At 38.4% G+C, this 17,605-nt stretch overlaps 1 protein-coding gene across 1 annotated transcript; it reads left to right on the top strand.

Moving 5' to 3' along the window:
• Positions 1–3,362: 3,362 nt before the first annotated feature.
• LOC103051077 (DGAT1/2-independent enzyme synthesizing storage lipids-like) lies at positions 3,363–17,401 on the top strand. The gene is made up of 6 exons (XM_088130572.1): positions 3,363–3,684; positions 8,283–8,447; positions 10,873–11,066; positions 14,805–14,865; positions 15,437–15,576; positions 16,306–17,401. The coding sequence occupies exons 1-6, from the start codon at positions 3,375–3,377 to the stop codon at positions 16,405–16,407; spliced, it is 972 nt and encodes a 323-aa protein (XP_087986698.1). The 5' UTR covers positions 3,363–3,374; the 3' UTR covers positions 16,408–17,401.
• The last annotated feature ends 204 nt before the right edge of the window (positions 17,402–17,605 follow it).

The raw sequence follows: 17,605 nt of genomic DNA, 5'->3' as shown, positions 1-17,605 counted from the left end.
CATGCTTCTTAAAGTCGCCAAGGTGAGAAACACCGCTCTAGCATCTGGGCTCCTTTTCTACCCAAAGAACTACAAACCACGGATTAGGCCTGGCTTTTTGGCTTTTTTCTCCTTCCTGTCAACCTTCCTTCCTGATGGGGAAGTGCAACTCCTTCACTTAGTTAAATCAGGCAGGGTGGGATGGGAAAGGGCAAAGAAAGCAGGGAAAAAGGAAGTGGGGAGCTTGGAAAAGGGGCATGTACTCAAGCACACACTGAAAAAAGAAACAGGTTCATTAATTAAGGTCCCATCAGAAGTGGCAGGTGGCCCAGCAGCCCAGGACAAAATGGCCATTAAGGACAATAATGAGGAACTGGACGGGGAGGTTCTGCTAGTGCTGGCAGGAGCCAACTTGCATGGAGGCATTTGCTTATAACATAGTGCACTGGACAGCACTGCTTGTATCCACACAGGTTGGAAAACACTTCTTTTGACGTGAAGCAGGAAAAGACAGGCAGATGTCGCCTTAGAGGGCTAGGCACGTGTAGAGGATGATCTTGTGTGTTCTTGCCCTCACAAAATGGTTACTGACGTGTACTTGTGTTGGGGCAACCTGGATGTGCCAATTAGCCCCTGAGGCTCACCTACTTTGTACAGCAGTTGTGCATGTAAAGTGGCCACCCTCTTTTGCATTGGGAAGCATGCTCTTCCTGGCCAAGTTCATTGCTCAGAGATGCTGCACCACTGCTGTTTCCCACCTCTGTTGTCCTTTTTGCCCTAATTCTCTCCCACCCCAACTAACAGCTAAGAGGTTCTTGATGATGACAGTGTTGCGTGTCCTGCTGTCCCTCCTGCAGGGGGGAAACCACTCTTTTGGCTTTGTTGATGTGCCATCAACACTTAGTGACCACATAGATGGATTTTCCTCATGACAATCTCTCCCCAGTCTGACCCTGCAGGTCTTCCAATGGTGCTTTCATTGCTGCTGTAATGAAGTTTGTCAGCCTTGCTGCTGGTCCTCCTCTTTTCTTTCCTTCCACCTTTCCCAGCATTATGGGTTTCTCAAGGGAGCTGGGCCTTTCATAATGTGTCTAAAATATGATAATTTAAGCCTGGTCAGTCGTTCCTTCAGTGATAACTGTTTGATGATCCATTTGTTTGTTTTCTTGGCTGTCCAGGATTCTTCTCCATCCCCAAAGTTCACTAGGAGTTGCTGAGACAAAACCCAAATTCATGGACTAATTCAGATTTCAGAACTAACTGAGCCACCGGTTAGAAATTACCAGGACTATTGTGTTATAGCTTTGTTTGTTTATGTATTTGATGTGTTTTTATCTGGGGGTATTTTTTATTCAATGCATTTTATATTTTGAACATGGCTGGGAATGCATTCCATGATACACAGTATATAAATATTTGAAAGAAGTAATTCTAATTCTTTTACTTGTGAAATATATTCTCCAAGAAATTAATAAAAGTTGCTTTGGGCTCTAATAATTTGAAAGTGTTCTGCAACATTTAAGACACAGTTTTATTGTATATGTACATAACTCCCCTAAGTATTTATCTGTTTCGATAGAGAGACAGAGAAAGAGAGAGAGAAGGGTAACTCTACCTGTAATACAGCACAGTAAAATCCATTATACTACCACCTCTTTTTAATATACCTTTCACTACCCATTGAACACAGGAACTAATAAGTCTGTTTTTCAACTACATAAATATAAGAGAGATGTTTAAAGAGGGGTTAAGTAAGCATGCTGCGTGGTTATTTCTGTGTCAATTCTTGTATAAAATATATACAGTATTTAGTTGCACAACCCAAGCTATTTTTAAGTGCATGCCAAAAAATATAAATGTGCAAATATACAGATGTAATACATCCTATCATGGAATATTCCAACCATTCACAGTTAACTTGAAACAGCCCATTTTTGGGTTGGAACATCTTATAACAGTGTTTCTCAGCCTTGGCAAGTCAGTTCCACATTAAGACTATTTAAGTTCTTTGACCACACCAAGAGTTTTCCATGGGAGGTGGTCAGACGTCAGATGGACCGTACCACATCAGGCTGCAGGTAGGAGTTTTATTATTCACTGCTTTTCCACTGAAAAGCTCCATGTCTCTAATGATAATATTTTTTGTATTAAAAAAACAAAAGAAAAATAGAATGAGGATTCCTCTGCCATGAAACATCATATTTCTAAATTCCAAGGCATGTATTTTATTTCAACCCTCTGCCTGCAGCCCAGAAAAAGGAAAATTAAAATTAAAAAAAAAAAAAGCCAAGGCGTTCTCCGCACGCTCGGCCGCGCTTCCTATTTTTGAAGGAAAAGACGGTGCCGAAGGTCTCCTCCTCCTTTTGCATCTACACGATGCGCAACGTCTTACTGCATTGCGGCTTCTCGGTGTTGCATACTTCTCCGCAATTTCCTCGTTTGCTCTTCCATTGGACGCCTTTAAGGGCCGGGCCGGGCCGGGCCCGGACATCCCTGCCACCCAGATTCGTTCGCTCGCGGGATGGTGCCAGGAGCCCCCTGATGCTGTGGCAGCAGTCCTTTGATGCGGCGCCGCGATTCAGGTGACCCCGAGCGAGGGCGCGGTTCACAAAGGGAGCTTGGCCGGCATCTTTAGCAGCCAGGCAGGAGCTCCGTTGGTAGCGGGCAGAGCGGAGGGATGAAGAGCCGAAGCTACGCCGTTAGACCCGGTGGAAATGACCCCTCGCCCTCGGAGCGGAGAAGAAGCGCTTGATAGGTGCAAACGCCGCGTGAAGGCGCCCCGCCCGCGCTTGCCCTCGTTGAGGGCTGTTGCATTAGTTTCACCGGGGAAAAGGGCTTTTTCCTCCCGTGCCCCTACAGCTACGGAAAGGGCTGCAAGACTCCAACATTGCAGTTTTTAAGAAAGCCCCCTCCTCCTCCTCTTTATTTTCTCAATTCTTTCGTTGCTTTGTTTCCAGTTACTGGCAGAAACTCTGTGTCTTATTTCAGTCGGTGGGAATTGGTTGATTCTTGCAGGTTTTATTTATGTTTTATTGTGCTTTCTATGCACATGATTTTACCTGTATAAGTTGCCTTGAAAGAGCATCGGCCTAGAAATATTTTAAATCAGAATTAAAGGTCATCCTGGTTGGGGATTACGGGAGTTCATATCCAATACATCTGAAAGGCATACAGCATTTCTTGCTTCTGAGTAAATATACCTGGGATATGCTATTAGTGGTCTTCCTTGACTAAATTGTTGAAAGTGGACAATCTGTAGGATATTGAAATAGGTTGATGCCTATTGCAATAATGACAACGTATTTAACGAAGTTCATTTTCTGCATCCAGGGCCAACATTAAGAAGCTGTTTTCCATCACATTGCTTTTTTAGTTTTAAGCAGAAGATAACTAACATGAATTCATTTTCTGTTGGGGAAGAAGATCTGACCTGGGTAATGGAACTACTGAACAAATGGATGTCTCCCAATAATTATCTAAACAGTTTCACAGACTACTCAGTATACCTTTTCTGGGTGTTAGTACCATTCGTACTTCTCTTTTCCCCTGTTTTAATGATTCTTGGCTTTATTTATCTTTCTAATCTTCTCCTGCATATTTACAAGAGAAAGGTTAACTTAAAGGAAGATTATCTCAGTAAATCATGGGACAATGGACGGAGGGCTGTGGCTCATCTTTGGGACATGTATGGTACTGTGTGGCACGGTAAGTAAAATCTCCTGCTAGTTCTGCAAGTGGATATAGCTTTGTTGACAATACCACAGTGGGTTATAATATCATCCTTACGTGGGACAGAAGCACAACATGCATAAACCAAGAGCTTTTGATGTGACCTTTAGAGCCCTCCATAAATTGCCGTAAAGTTGCATTTTTTTTAACTATGACACGTGAGGAATAATCATATCACTGCATTTAAATTACAAGATCTAGGTAATGGAGGTGCATATATACATACCCACTGGTTTATCCCCTTTGGCAGTAAATATGCAAAGCACAGAAAGCCAGTAAGAAATAATAAAAACTACACTGCATGTAATGTATTAGAGGAATGCAGGCAACAGGAAACAGATTAGAGATCCTACCTTGAAAGATAGCATGAACATGCTTGGGGTAAAATTGCTTTGGTTGACTTGTAGCATATGGGCCACTGGCTGCTAAAAATGACTAGTACTCGTATCATTAGTGGGGAGTGCTGCATCTGCCTAGCAACAACTGAAACTGCTTTCTTATCTTTCTAAAATGTGTTATGTAGATAATATCCTCTTTATTGTCCAAATCCACCTACTTTTTGGAATTTCAAAGGTTAGTGCTGCCTTTGGCCTGGGAAAAAAAAAAAGTGAACTCAGAGATACTGATTTACTGAAGACCTCTTGGTTGCAATTTAGTGCACATTTCTAAGAGTTCTAGGGATGTGCATTGCTTCAGATCTGAAACCAGAAGCTTTGGAACAGGCACATAATGGTTGGAGCCTCCTTAAATAAGGTGCATCTTTTCCTGGGCTCACAGGTAGTTGTACAACCCCAAGAAACTATGTATTTGACTTAAGGAGACACTAGAACAGTGTTTCTCAACCTTAGCAACTTTAAGATATGTGGACTTCAACTCCCAGAATTCCCTAGCCCGCCATGCTGGCTGGGGAATTCTGGGAGTTGAAGTCCACATATCTTAAAGTAGCTAAGGTTGAGAAACACTGCACTGGAAGGTATAACAAGATGCTTTGTGGGATTGGTGTCACCCTAATTCAAAGTCATATTTTCCTGACACAGTGCTCCTACCATTTCTTCAACATGGTGGAACACACAGAGGTGCACTTGGCCTCTTTGCTTGTGGTGTTCTAGAAAGTAGTGAAGACACTTCTTTTGAAACAAGCATTTGGCACATAACTCAATGATCATCGGACAGCCATTGATTTCTGTGGGAAGTTGAAATGTGTTATTTAGTTATTCATTAACAGTAATTAGAGACAAACACAGAGACATGGCTCTGTGTGGTGAATTGATATTTAAGAATATACTGTATAGTGCCCAGAATAATTTAAGTGGCTGCTATAGAAATTTGCAATCAATCAATCAATCAATCAATTAATAAATAAATCGAGCTGACTAATGTGTATTATATTTTATAATGTTTTACTGCTTGGTTATATAAATAGAGAAGTTAGATACATTTCAGTGATAGCATGATAAATGGATCAATATTCTGACATCCACTGAAGTAAAAGGCTGATTAGCCAACCACATGGTTATTACTAGGTGAGAGACCACTAGGAAATTCCAGGGATATAGACCAGAAAGTTTAAAAAAGCTCAGAGAAAAGCAATGGCAAACCACTGCCAAAGAATCATATATATGTATGTGCACTCATCAGAAGTTGAGTTAAAGCTGAGACTTACTTTATTGCATAATTTCTAAGCCCTCTCCACTTAAATTTCCTTTCTTGTGGGATATAGAATTAGATGTCTAGTCCATAGTCTTGTATACTCCAATCTAATGTATTGCTGTCAGCTGAAGTGGAGAATGCTTGTTGTCAGAGCAGAAATAACATTCAATTACTAATGCATTATTTGGTATACTGTATATAGGCTGAGGAGGACTGCTGACTTTTCTTTCAGCAACAAAATGGTTTAAGCTCTGGTAGAAACCTACTATTATGTGAAGCCCATGAAAGCTATAAAGAGCCTTCAACAGAATAACAAGGTTTTGAATAGTGTAATAATATAGTATGTATGTAGCTCAGGGTTGAGTTGTTGATCTGTTGGCTTCAGAGCTTCTGAGTTCTGTTCTGCAGAAGCTTCGTTACCAGGCTAGGTAATATCATCAGTGCAGGGTGGAGGGGGAATAGAGTTTTCTGGGTGTTTATACGTGGTAGCTTGTCTTACCAGCCTTGATTGCTTTTTGGGTGGGTATTGTTTCTTTGATTGTTTGATGTTCTTGTTTACCTAGAGCTGATTTCTACTTATCTGGGTGTTGATTAATTGGTATGTGATAAGGAAAGATACGTTAGAGCTGTTTGCCCTTTCCTTCAACTATACAGGTAGTCCTCAACCTACGACCATTTTGTTCAGCGATTGCTCGAAGTCACATGATTGCAATCTGGGCACTTGGCAACCGGTTTGCACTTATGACCAGTGCAACATGATCACCATTTGCAACGTTCCCTGCCAGCTTCCCTAGAAAGTCAATGGGGAAACTGGTAGGGAAGGTCTCAAGTCACTGGGGTAAGTCTCCCCTACCTGTATCCTCTGCATCCTCCCCCAGCCTCTCTGCGCTCACACAGTGCGGGCCACTTGTGCACCCCTGTGCACCCTCCCTGACCCTCACAGCATCTCCCTTGCAGCCCCGTGCACCGTCTCTGACCTGCACCTCTTGCACACCCCTTTGTACCCCCTCTCCAACCTACTCTGTGCCTCTCACGCACACCCTTGCACCCTCACCAACCTGCACTGTGCCTCTTACACACTTGCGCGCCCTCCCTGACCCTCCCTTGGACTTTTCCCTGCACCCCATGCACTCCCTTGCTCCCTCCCCACCCAGCAACAGCCACTTACCTGCCGGCTGGCCTGGGACTGACTTTGGTTGTGGGAAGCTGGCAGGAAGTTCCCTTGCCTAACAACCGTGGGATTCAGTTAACAATGGCAACTGGGACTGCAGGAATTGCTGTTGCTAAGCATTGCGGTTGCGCTTTACGACTACATTGCTTCCACTTGACATTGTAAGTCTAGGCCTACCTGTAGTTGCTTCCTTTCTTGAATGGTTTGTAGATGGAGCTATCTCAGTGGGTCTGCTAATGACTGAGTCATCACAGTGCTATGCCTCTAGGAATTCTCTTGCATTTTTGGATATTGCTTGGTCTAAAATGTCTAGAGTTTCCCACTGAAATTGTGGTTGATCTTGTTAGTGTGTTGTGAAATTAAGGGGTTTTCATCATGTCTTCTGACTGCCAGTTCATGGATATCTTCTCTCAGTTTTCTGTGTGTTTGCCCCACATAGTGGTTTTCACAGTCCTTGCATCTGATATTGCAAATGACTTCTATTTTGTCCTCTTTAGCTATAGGATCTTTGGGTTTGCTTAGGATGCTCCAGGTAGATTTTGTCAGTTTATGAGCTACCATGATATCTAGGGAGTATAGTAGTCTTGGCAATCTCGGAAATGTTTTTGGTATAAGGTAGAACTATCCTTGAATGAGTTGTGTAGTTGATTGCATAGATACTTTTTGATGAAATTGTTCATTGCATTAGAACAGTATATACTGTAGATAGTCCATTTCTGCTTTTTGGACTTCTGGGTTATCGTGCTGTGTATTTGCTCATCTGAAGGAAGTTCTTACACAGCTTCTTTTGTGTGTTGTTGGGTTTTGCTGTGATAGTTGAGTACATAATTGCTGTGCGTTGTTTTATGATACACTTGGATGTGTAGGTTGCCATTATTTTCTGATGACTGTGTCCAGGAAGAGTAGTTTATTGCTGTTGCTATTCTCTTCTATTGTGAATCTGATTCCATGGAAGGTGTTGTTGATGTATTTGTATGCATTCTGTAGTTGATCTCTTTTGTCAATAACACATATGTTGCCCACATAACAGATCCACGTTTTGGACTGTATCTCTGGGAGGATTGTTTCTAGAGGTGGCATTACTATCTCAACTATGAATCCTGAGAAGGTCTTGAAGAGCATCCAGAAATTTCATCTTCTAATCTGTTTCTATATTTGTCCATCAAATTGGAAGTAGATGGTGAACAGAGATCTACAGGCAGTCCTCGACTTACAACCACAATAGGGACCAGAATATTCATCATTAAGTGGTGCGGTTGTTAAGTGAGATATCACATGACCATGACTTGAGACCTTCCCTGCTGGCTTCCCCATTGATTTTGCTTGTCAGAAGCCGGCTGGGAAGATTGCAAATGCCAATCACATGACTGTAGGATGCTGCAACCATCATAAATGTGCGATGGTTGCCAAGTGCCTGAATTTTTATCATGTGACCACAGGGACTCTGTGACAGTCATAAGTATGAGGATCAATGGTAAGTCACTTTTTTCAGCGTCATCATAACTTCGAACAGTCACTAAATGAATGGTGGTAAGTTGCAGACTACCTATAGAAGTTCCATAACTTTTGGTATTTTGACAGAATAAATGCTGAAGATTAAAAATGATTAAAGCAATGCATTTAATTTTGAATCAGTTTTTGATCTCAACAACTGTACTTATATTGACTGCAGTTTCTTCTGGACTCCATGCTAATCTTAATCTTGATTGTATTAAAACAATACTAAAATTCTTATATCTTATCCTTTAAACAGGTTACGAGGTGCATGGGATGGATAAAGTACCAGAAGGACCAGGGCTTATCGTATTTTACCATGGAGCCTTTCCTCTAGACTATTACTACTTTGTATCTAGATTATATTTAAGAACAGGCAGATTTTGTCGCTCAGTGGTTGATTATCATTTTTCCAAAATACCAGGTAAAATGTATTGCCTATGCACAAACACTGCATTGCAAACGGGTAACGCTCATACTATAATTAAAATGTATTAATACATTACATGGTTCCTCTGAAATGCAGGCTCATCTGGTTTCTTGAACTATCAAGCAAATCTTGCATCTTTTGATATTTTGATAGTGGCTGAAAAATACAACCTTTCTAGCCTAAGCCAGAGCAGTTTAGGTCTGTTCTACTTGTTAGAAGCATCTTATTTTTAGGACAACTTAGATAAAATGGCAGAACAATGTTTCTTGGTGGGTTCAGAATGAAAAATGCCCAAACACACAGTTCAAAAGAAGACTTCTGTATCTTTACTCTCTCTTTATAAATATATAACTTAAATAATTTAAGATAAAAATATATCTTAATAAATATGTTTTAAGTGATTAAATCTTCAGCGCATGTCCAATTTCCCTAGTTTTCTTGGAAGCATTAATTTTTGGATAAGGATGAAGGGAAATGTTTCAAGCCTTCTAAACTATTTATGACATAAGGTCTTTTGCTGCTGAGAATCAGAACAATATATAATATGAAACTTTAATCTTAAGAAAGACTTTATACTGCACTGCTTATTCAAATACCAGTTAACAAAATGCTTCCTGAAAATAAAAGGATGATCTCCTGTCAGTTTTGTCCTGATATCTTCATTCCTCGTCTATTGGGGAAAAATCTTTTTGCAGTTTTGTCTAGATAGACTGTACCAACACTTTGGCTGAAGAGCTAGTCACTACTAGAAATGAACATCCTGGTCTGTCACTTAAATTTTACTGACAGTAATTGTAACCACCTTTTACTTACTAAAAACTCAGTTCAGTAAGGGAGACTAAAGGCTGGGTGGCAGTGATGGGGAAATGCCACCCACAATAAAGGAACAGTGAATGATGCTGGTGCCTGGGCAAATCTCCACTGCCCTTTTTTCCCTTTGTGTAGCAGGACATTATTTGTTTTATTTATTTATATTTCAAATTTGGTCAACCACCCATCTCACGAGGAAGTGACTCTCTTTATTAGCTATATCTGAATATGTGTAACTAATTACAGATATATTAGTCAAGGAAAGAAGGGATATCTGCCTGTGCAGCCTTCTACTATTCCAGTTTAATAAATTTTAGACTCAGCAAAGTTATGTAAGCCCTGCCAAATCTGTTTAATATCTGCACCTACAACCCTGTCTGAATATAATGGGCAATACATTCTGTTGCATATGTTGCTGAGTATACATGCAGAATACAGTGGTACCTCTAGTTACGAACTTAATCCGTTCCGTGACTCTGGTTGCAACTCGAGTTGGTCTCAAGTCGAGGTAAAGTTTCCCATAAGGTTCAATGTAAATACGGTTAATCCGTTCCGCCCTCCGAATTTGGTCGCACCACGAGGCAAATTTCCCCATAAGGTTCAATGTAAATACGGCTAAACAGTTCTGAAACATATGCATTTTATTTTTCAACCTCAAAAACCTTCCAAACACCACAAAAACCTTCCAAATGCCACAAAACACACCACAAGCCTCACCGAACGACTCCTTGCTACTGCGATCTCGTCCACAGGAAGCCGCGACCGCGTGGCAGCAGGGAAAATGGCCGCGGATCCGGTTCATAAGTAGAGGCAGAGTTTGCATGTTGAGGTAAATTTTTGGGGCCGGAGCTGGTCGTATCTCGAAAAATTCGTAAGGAGGGGCGTTCGTAACTAGAGGTACCACTGTATCAGGTTGCATGAGTTTAATCAAAATTTTCTTTCAAATTATGTTTTTGGATCTGTCAGCCCAATGAAGTAGATCAAATCAGGAAACCAACCCCATAGGAAGACTAGAACTGTGTTTTATTGAGATAGGCTATAGTAACAGAATTTTGTGAGTCTGTGTCTTACCTTCCCTCCTTCTTACATCCCACTGAGTCAGGGACAAGCCAGACTTAGCCTCTTCCTAATGCTATCTCCTTTCCCAGGACTTAAGGGATGCTTCAGCCTTTATTTCTGTCGGTTTCTGAGTACTTCTTTCAAGGCCACCTCCATGGCTCTATACAGCATGAAAGTCTGTCTCTGTAGTAGAAAGCTAGGTCAATTAGTATTTCAGACAAAAATTAAAGTATATCAATACAATCAATATCAATACTTATGGGGCATTTGCATAATCATTTAGAAGCACAAGAAGGCAGCTATATTCCTCAATGGTTATGTTAGAACTGTTACCAAATTCAAAATATAATATTTGTCTCTTTAGGTTTATGCATTTTCTCTAGGCTGTTGGTTCACAGGATTTAATTTTACATTTGGTATACAAAAGTGAACCCAAGAGACGAAATCTTTCATTTGTGTGCTTATAATGTGTGGAATATGTACTTTCTAAGCGGAATATTTTTATGTAAAATATATATTCTAAAGATGCTTTTGCTGGTATCTTGTACAGGTATAAAACTGTTTTATAATGTGGAAGGCCTTACACATAATGGAAGGACAGAATGCACTGAAATTCTGAAAAGGGGATACTTGTTAGGAGTTTTACCAGGTGGAGCCCGAGAAGCACTCTTTAGTGATGAGAACTATGACTTTTTATGGGGTAGCCGCACAGGGTTTGCTCATGTGGCTAGAGATGCAAAAGTGGTAAGTAGCTTTCTGCTATTCATTTAACAACATTAAAATAAATGTTACAATGGACATTGGATCAAATAGAAATCTATTCTAGATTATTAATTCACTCTTCCATAACATCTACTTCATTCCAGCCATTGATCTAAGTTTGCTGTAAAAGTATATGTGGGTTGCTTGGATGACTTATAGGAGGAAATTCTTACCTTCTGGATAGTCATGACTCTGGGTGGTGTATACTTTAAAAACAAAATTAAAAATGGATAAACAGATAATAGATCTCCAGAAGAGAATAGAAACCAAACCAAACAACAAAAGCAACCTATCAGGACTCAGCAGGCACCCTGTTCCAAAGTCTAGGAGAATAGCCAGGTTTTCAAAGACATATGGAACATCATTATGGTGGGAGCCATTTGGATCTCTGGAGAGATACTATTCCAGAGGGAAGGTGCTGCAACAGAGAAGGTATGATTTCTAGGTCCTGCTAGATAACATTGCTTAATTGAAGGGGCCTGTGTGTGCCCAGCCCACTCTGCCAATTTTACTAGATGGGCAGAAATGATGGAAGATAGTCCCACAGATAACCAGGCTCCGTGCCAGAAGGGCTTCATAGGTGATAACAAGCAGTTTGAATTGCACCTGAAAGCCCACCCATCAGCAACCAGTGCAGCTTGTGGGCAGCCCATCACTGCCCTTTCTGCTACATTCTGGACCAGTTGTAGCCTGTGGATGATCTTCAAGGCACCCCACATAGAGTATGTTACCATAGTCCAACTGTGAAGTGGTAAGGGCAAAAATAAGTAATTAAAGAGCAGTCTATGAATAGGATGATAGTCTAGTCATCAGGGCAGATCTACTGAATGCCTTTGCTTTCAAGGGAAAAGGACAAATGGTAAAAAAGTGGGGGGACAAAAAATGGAAAAATAGTCACATAAATGGACACCAAAAGATACCTTTTTTAAAAAAATATATTTTTATTAAAATTTAAATGTAGAAAAACTAATACAAAACTATAAAACCTACAAAGAAAAAGAAAAAGAGAAAAGAGAAAGAAATATAAAAGATGACTTCATCCTCCCTCCAATTATATTTATTAACAGTAATTTAACACCTTCTCTAATATTGCTAAAAAAAAGCCCTCTTCATCCCCTCTCTCATCCCTAAACAATAACCAAATTATAAAAAATATTCAACAATCAATCTAATCAGCAAAAGCATTAAAAGTGCCAGTAATAATAAACTATATATTTTAAGCTTAAATAGGTCTGTTTTGCATTTTAACTTCTAAATTTTTTCTAAGAAATGAAACCTAAAAAATCTCTCCCCTTAAGCATACAAAAGACCAATAATAATCACATATGTGTTTTAAACTAAACCAAATAAATCACTTTTACAGGTATAAATGATTGACTTACAGTCCTGGTCAAAAAAAGAAAGTTCAATATTAACAATCCAAAATCAAAACATGGACAAGTTAACCTTAATCTGATAAATCCACTTTGAATTCCTTTCTGTTTTTGAAAAGCTCAATCTTCAGTCTCTTCTCCAAATAAAACCCCAAATAACAATCTCTTATCATTCTCTTCCTATCTATTTTCAGAAAAGGTTTCAGAGATTTGGTATTTCCCATCTGTATATCCAAAATAGGATAATTCTCAGTCAGTCTTCCAGTCCATTACAGCTTCTTTCTCCATATCATTCTCATAATCAAGCAATTTTGAGTCCATTTTTAGGTCCACAACATCTCTTTCCATATCTTCCATGTCTCTCTTATAATTTGGCATTAGAATCCTCATTCAAGTCGTTCTCCACTGCTATTTTATCCAGTAAAATCTTTTCTTCTACAACTTCTGTTAGTTCCAATTTTAAAAATAGTTCCTTGACACACTGATTCCAAACAACTAAAATTCTTCTTTGAAAGAAGGATACTCCTCCATTATGTTAAAAGAGAGATATTCCTCTAGTCTCTGTTCCCTCTGACCTTGAAAGCTCAGTTTTGTATTTATTTTCAGAAGCAAAACTTCCCAAGGGCAGATTTTCTTGCAATTAAATCCAAATTCACTTACTGTATTTTCTTAAACATTTAAAACAAACCTTAAAAAAGCTGTTTCAAATCCATGTAGCCTCTTAACTGTCCCCAGTCAACATTCTTAATTCATTTTCACTGTTTCCAAACGTTAAAATATTTCTTTTTGATCTTTAAACTTACTTTAATCTTCTTTCTCCCAGGATAGTAGGAAATTCTCCTGGCATACAGCAACTTGTATTTCAGGAGGTTTTTAATTACCAAATAAATCACAAATAGGTAGCTTATGATGTTAGTTAAAAGAGGAAGTAAAGCAAATGTAGTGTCCTTTTGAAGGCTTCGCACCACGGCTTGGGCTTGGTATTTCCCTCGACTCCCAGAGCACTCCACCCACTAGGGAATCTCTGTAGGGAGTGCCTGTAGGTGATCCTGTCAATCTCCTTTATCTGGAGATGATTCTGAAGAGCTAGACTGAGGTCAGCTCTTCTAACTGCCGTGGGCATCGGCTCCACAAAGAATGGGGCCGTGTTCAATCAGCCATTTCTTCCCTGGAAGCCTCCAAAAGACATCTTTTCTGATAAATAAACTTGTTAGACAGAAAACACTTTGACTCATTCTGCATTTCATACACACTAGTGTTCACTAGTCAAAATTTAGTGAAAGGAAGGAACTTTTATCTCTTATTGATTTTTATGGAATAGTAATTCTTTCCCACTGAAAATCAGTGAGATTTACAAAAGTTTGTCACTAGGAAGTTTCATGTTTCATAATAACTGAAATATCCTCTTTTTCCAGAATTGTAGAGAAGTGCATGGTGATTCTGTTCCATACATTTATCACCATATGAATTGAGCCTTTATCTTGCATGAAAAGTCCATATCAAATAGCTACTATATTACTTTAAAAACGTTTGCAATTTTCATATCTATGACACAGCCTAAGCAAAAATATTTTTTTTAAGCAAAAAAAGTGTTTAAATTTAAATTTTGAAAAAGTACAGTTTATTCTTGCATGAATGATCCTCAAACCCTTACATGTCCTTTTTTCCTTTAGCGTGGTAAGATTAGCAGTTTTCAGTTCCAGTTTAACAAACTGTAGCATACCCTTATCTTTGAACAGTGTTAAACTGTAATTTTGGTTTATTGAAACAAGTCAGCATCAAATCTTGAATTATGAAGTTGGCTCATTTCAACAAACTGTATTTAGGAATTTCCCGTTCAAATTTAGATTAAATCAGAGTTTCTCAAACTTAGCTATTTTAATATGTCTGGACTTCAACTCCCATAATTCCCCAGCCAGCATGGCTGGTTAAGGAATTCTGCGAGTTGAAGTCCAGACATCTTAAAAGTTGCTAAGCTTGAGAAACTCTGGATTAAATGCTAAACTATAGACAGTTCAAGTGAAAGCTTCCAGTTACCCCATTAGGAATCTCCAGGAAAGAAGATGGAATGAAAGGGATTGAAGCTCATTCATATACACAGAATATTGTTGTACTTGAATGCAATCAATCCCTCAATTTCAGTTTTTTTTTCATGAATTGGATATTGTGTGTTTTACTAGAATCTGGTTTGAAAAGTGAGGTATCTAGCATTAAGGAAGGTATAATGTGTATGGATATAATATTTATGATATTAATTATTCAATCTTTGATGCTAATGCATGATCTTTAAATTGTAAAGGCTGAAATGCTGCCCTAATTCTGGCTACTTTTCTCTCGCCTTTCTTAGCCTGTCATTCCTATGTTTACAAAAAATCTACGGGAAGGATACAGAACACTTGGGAAAATATGTAAGATGGATTCAACTTGCATTTACTCATTCTGCTAGATCATATTATATGGAAGAAAATCATGCTGATTTCAACTGGGTTTCTATTTAAATGTGTTTAGAGTGCTGACCTTGAATTAAAAAAATGTTCTAAAGTTTTTGTTTTCATATATCCATCTACTCTCTTTCTCTTTCTTGGCCTTGAGCTTCTATCACATTGTCTTATCCTAGTATTTTTTCCTATGTTTTTGGTTCTCTTTTTAATGTGTGATTCTTCCTTTTTGTTATCTTTAAATTTATTCAAGTGTGCAGTCCTTGTCCAATTGATGCAGCTTTACTTTAGCTACAATCTAGTGTTCATTTTCGTGTATCTATACTGATTGAAATTAATGAGACAAAATGAATAATTATGCACAGGACTAGGACCTTGTATTTGTTCTGCATGACAATTGAGGCATGCATTTATATACAATTATGTAATAACTACATGCTACATGCTTTGTTAATTTCCTATTGGGGCACTTCAGATGTTGTTCAGCCCACACCATGTTATTGTTGTTAGAACATGAGCATATTTTTATTTGTACACACAGGGCCATTCAAATGGCTGTATGAACGTACCCGATGGCCAATTGTTCCTGTTTATGGTGGATTCCCTGTGAAATTTTGCACATATGTAGGAGATCCCATTCCTTATGATCCAAATATATCAGCTGAAGAATTAGCTGAAAAGGTAATTTAAGTGAACTGCAGAAACATCTATTATAATAGTTGTTATTATTTGAGAGTCTTTTTGTGTCCAGGAGAGAGAAAGTTCATGATTGCAGGCATCCAAACTTCTGAAAAGATTACTGTGAGGCCCAGCCCAAGAACAATGATGAAATAGTCCAGTCGAGTATAATTCCTTTATTGGCTTACACCTTATAGACAGAATCTTGTCAAACTAAATCTACACTACAGCAACTAGTGGATATACCCTGGGAGATTCTAGGGAGTGGCTATCCTGAACCTCTTTCTCTTCCCACACTCCCCCGTGGACTGTGTTGTCTGTCTCCTTTCCCCTGCTGGAAGGCACCCCCTCCCTCCTGATAGCCTTGATCTCCCACATCACTCTCCTCCTCGTAGATACATTCCATCACAATTAATCTTTGTTAACCTTTCTGTTCAAACAATATCATAGTATACAACACATACTTAATGTTTAGTAAAATCCTTACCTTGGCTTATATTCATTGCTTGTAAAATTATGCCTTCTAAAAAAGAAAGGAGAATATAATTTAAAGGTGATTTTTAAAAAATTGCAAATGAACAATTACAAATATGATAATGGTTCACTTCAACTCATGTTATAACTAAACAGTGGTGTTTAAAAAGTATAATATGAATGTAGTTCAGATATTTTCTAGAGGAAGAAAATAAGATAACGTAAAAATATTCTTTTCTGTTCTTTGCTCTTTTACAGACTAAAAGTGCAATAAAAGATCTCAGAGATAAACACCAAGAAATACCAGGTAGCATACAAAGAGCATTACTGGAACGGTTTGAGAAACACCCTGAGAAATAATGGTATACTACTTGTGAAAATGTAGATATCCTCCCCCTCCCCCCAAAATGTACTATGCTAGTGATTTTTCTTTTTTCTTTTTTAGAAAAAATGGTTCACTTCAGTGATTAAATTTTAATATATTATATATAATAATATAATATTATTATATATGCTTGTTTGCAAGGTTAGATTTGTAGATCTACTTGTGTTTATTTAGCATATAGAAACGGGATGTGGGTTTGATGATTTGGACTTCTTCAGGTAAACTCTTTCAGTGATGACCAACCTTTTTGATGCATTTGCATCATTTAATAAATGTTGTCCTGTAACCTTTATATTTTCTCATGCATTTTAAACTGCATTTCTTGTTTTATATTGCTTTATCTCTGCCTATTTTATTCCTTTCTCTCAGCTTTAAATTAATTTGTATCAGCAATATTTTCCATTTTTTTCTATCTACAAATGTTTTTTGAAATTTTAATGGTTTGTATGGAATGTGTTTTGTGTTTTTTATAGTGATTTAGTTGGTTTGAGTCCTTGTAAATCATTCTGACAATTCTGGTTATAGGTCAGCCTATAAGCTGTATGTATGTATGATAGAATGCATGATGAAGTAAAGTAATTCAACTATTAGTATAACTCACATATCCAGTCATGTTCTTGCTAAATTCTGTCAAATGCCCCAAGTCTTAAATATGCTGCTACACCCTTTCACAAATATAGTCATAAAAGCTTGGTCTCTATCTAGTAGACATAGGAAGACTGTAATTTCACACTTAAGTGATTCTAGACAACGTTTTAACTCAGCCTTCCTCACTCTGCTTCTCACTGGATACGCTGCATTTCAAATCCTATGAATTCTAGTCAGCATGTCCATCTGTCACTGCTGGCCAACATATTTGGAGGACACCAAACTGAATAAGGCTATTCTAACTTGATGGATTGTAACAGTTGAAAGTAAGTTAAAAGATCATCTAATCAATGCAAGATTCATTTAGAGCAGTGTTTTTAAAGTTTTTTCTCTCAGGACCCCTTCCCACTTTTAAAAGTGATGGAGGACCCCAAAAGAGCTTTTGTTTGTATTGGTTATATTTATTGATATGCACCATATTAAAAATTAAAACGATACATTTGCTACTACCATTTCTCACGATTATTTGATGGGATTTTAATATTGTATTATTTTTCAACATAGGCTGGCAAATAATTTTGATTT

This window comes from Python bivittatus, unplaced genomic scaffold (assembly GCF_059951505.1).
Source record: "Python bivittatus isolate LINGU-HERP-01145 unplaced genomic scaffold, Pbiv_v1 ctg000840_np1212, whole genome shotgun sequence".
Classification (NCBI taxonomy): Eukaryota; Metazoa; Chordata; class Lepidosauria; order Squamata; family Pythonidae; genus Python; species Python bivittatus.
Note: the sequence above shows the minus strand (reverse complement) of the source record. Positions and strands in the feature narration are given on the sequence as shown.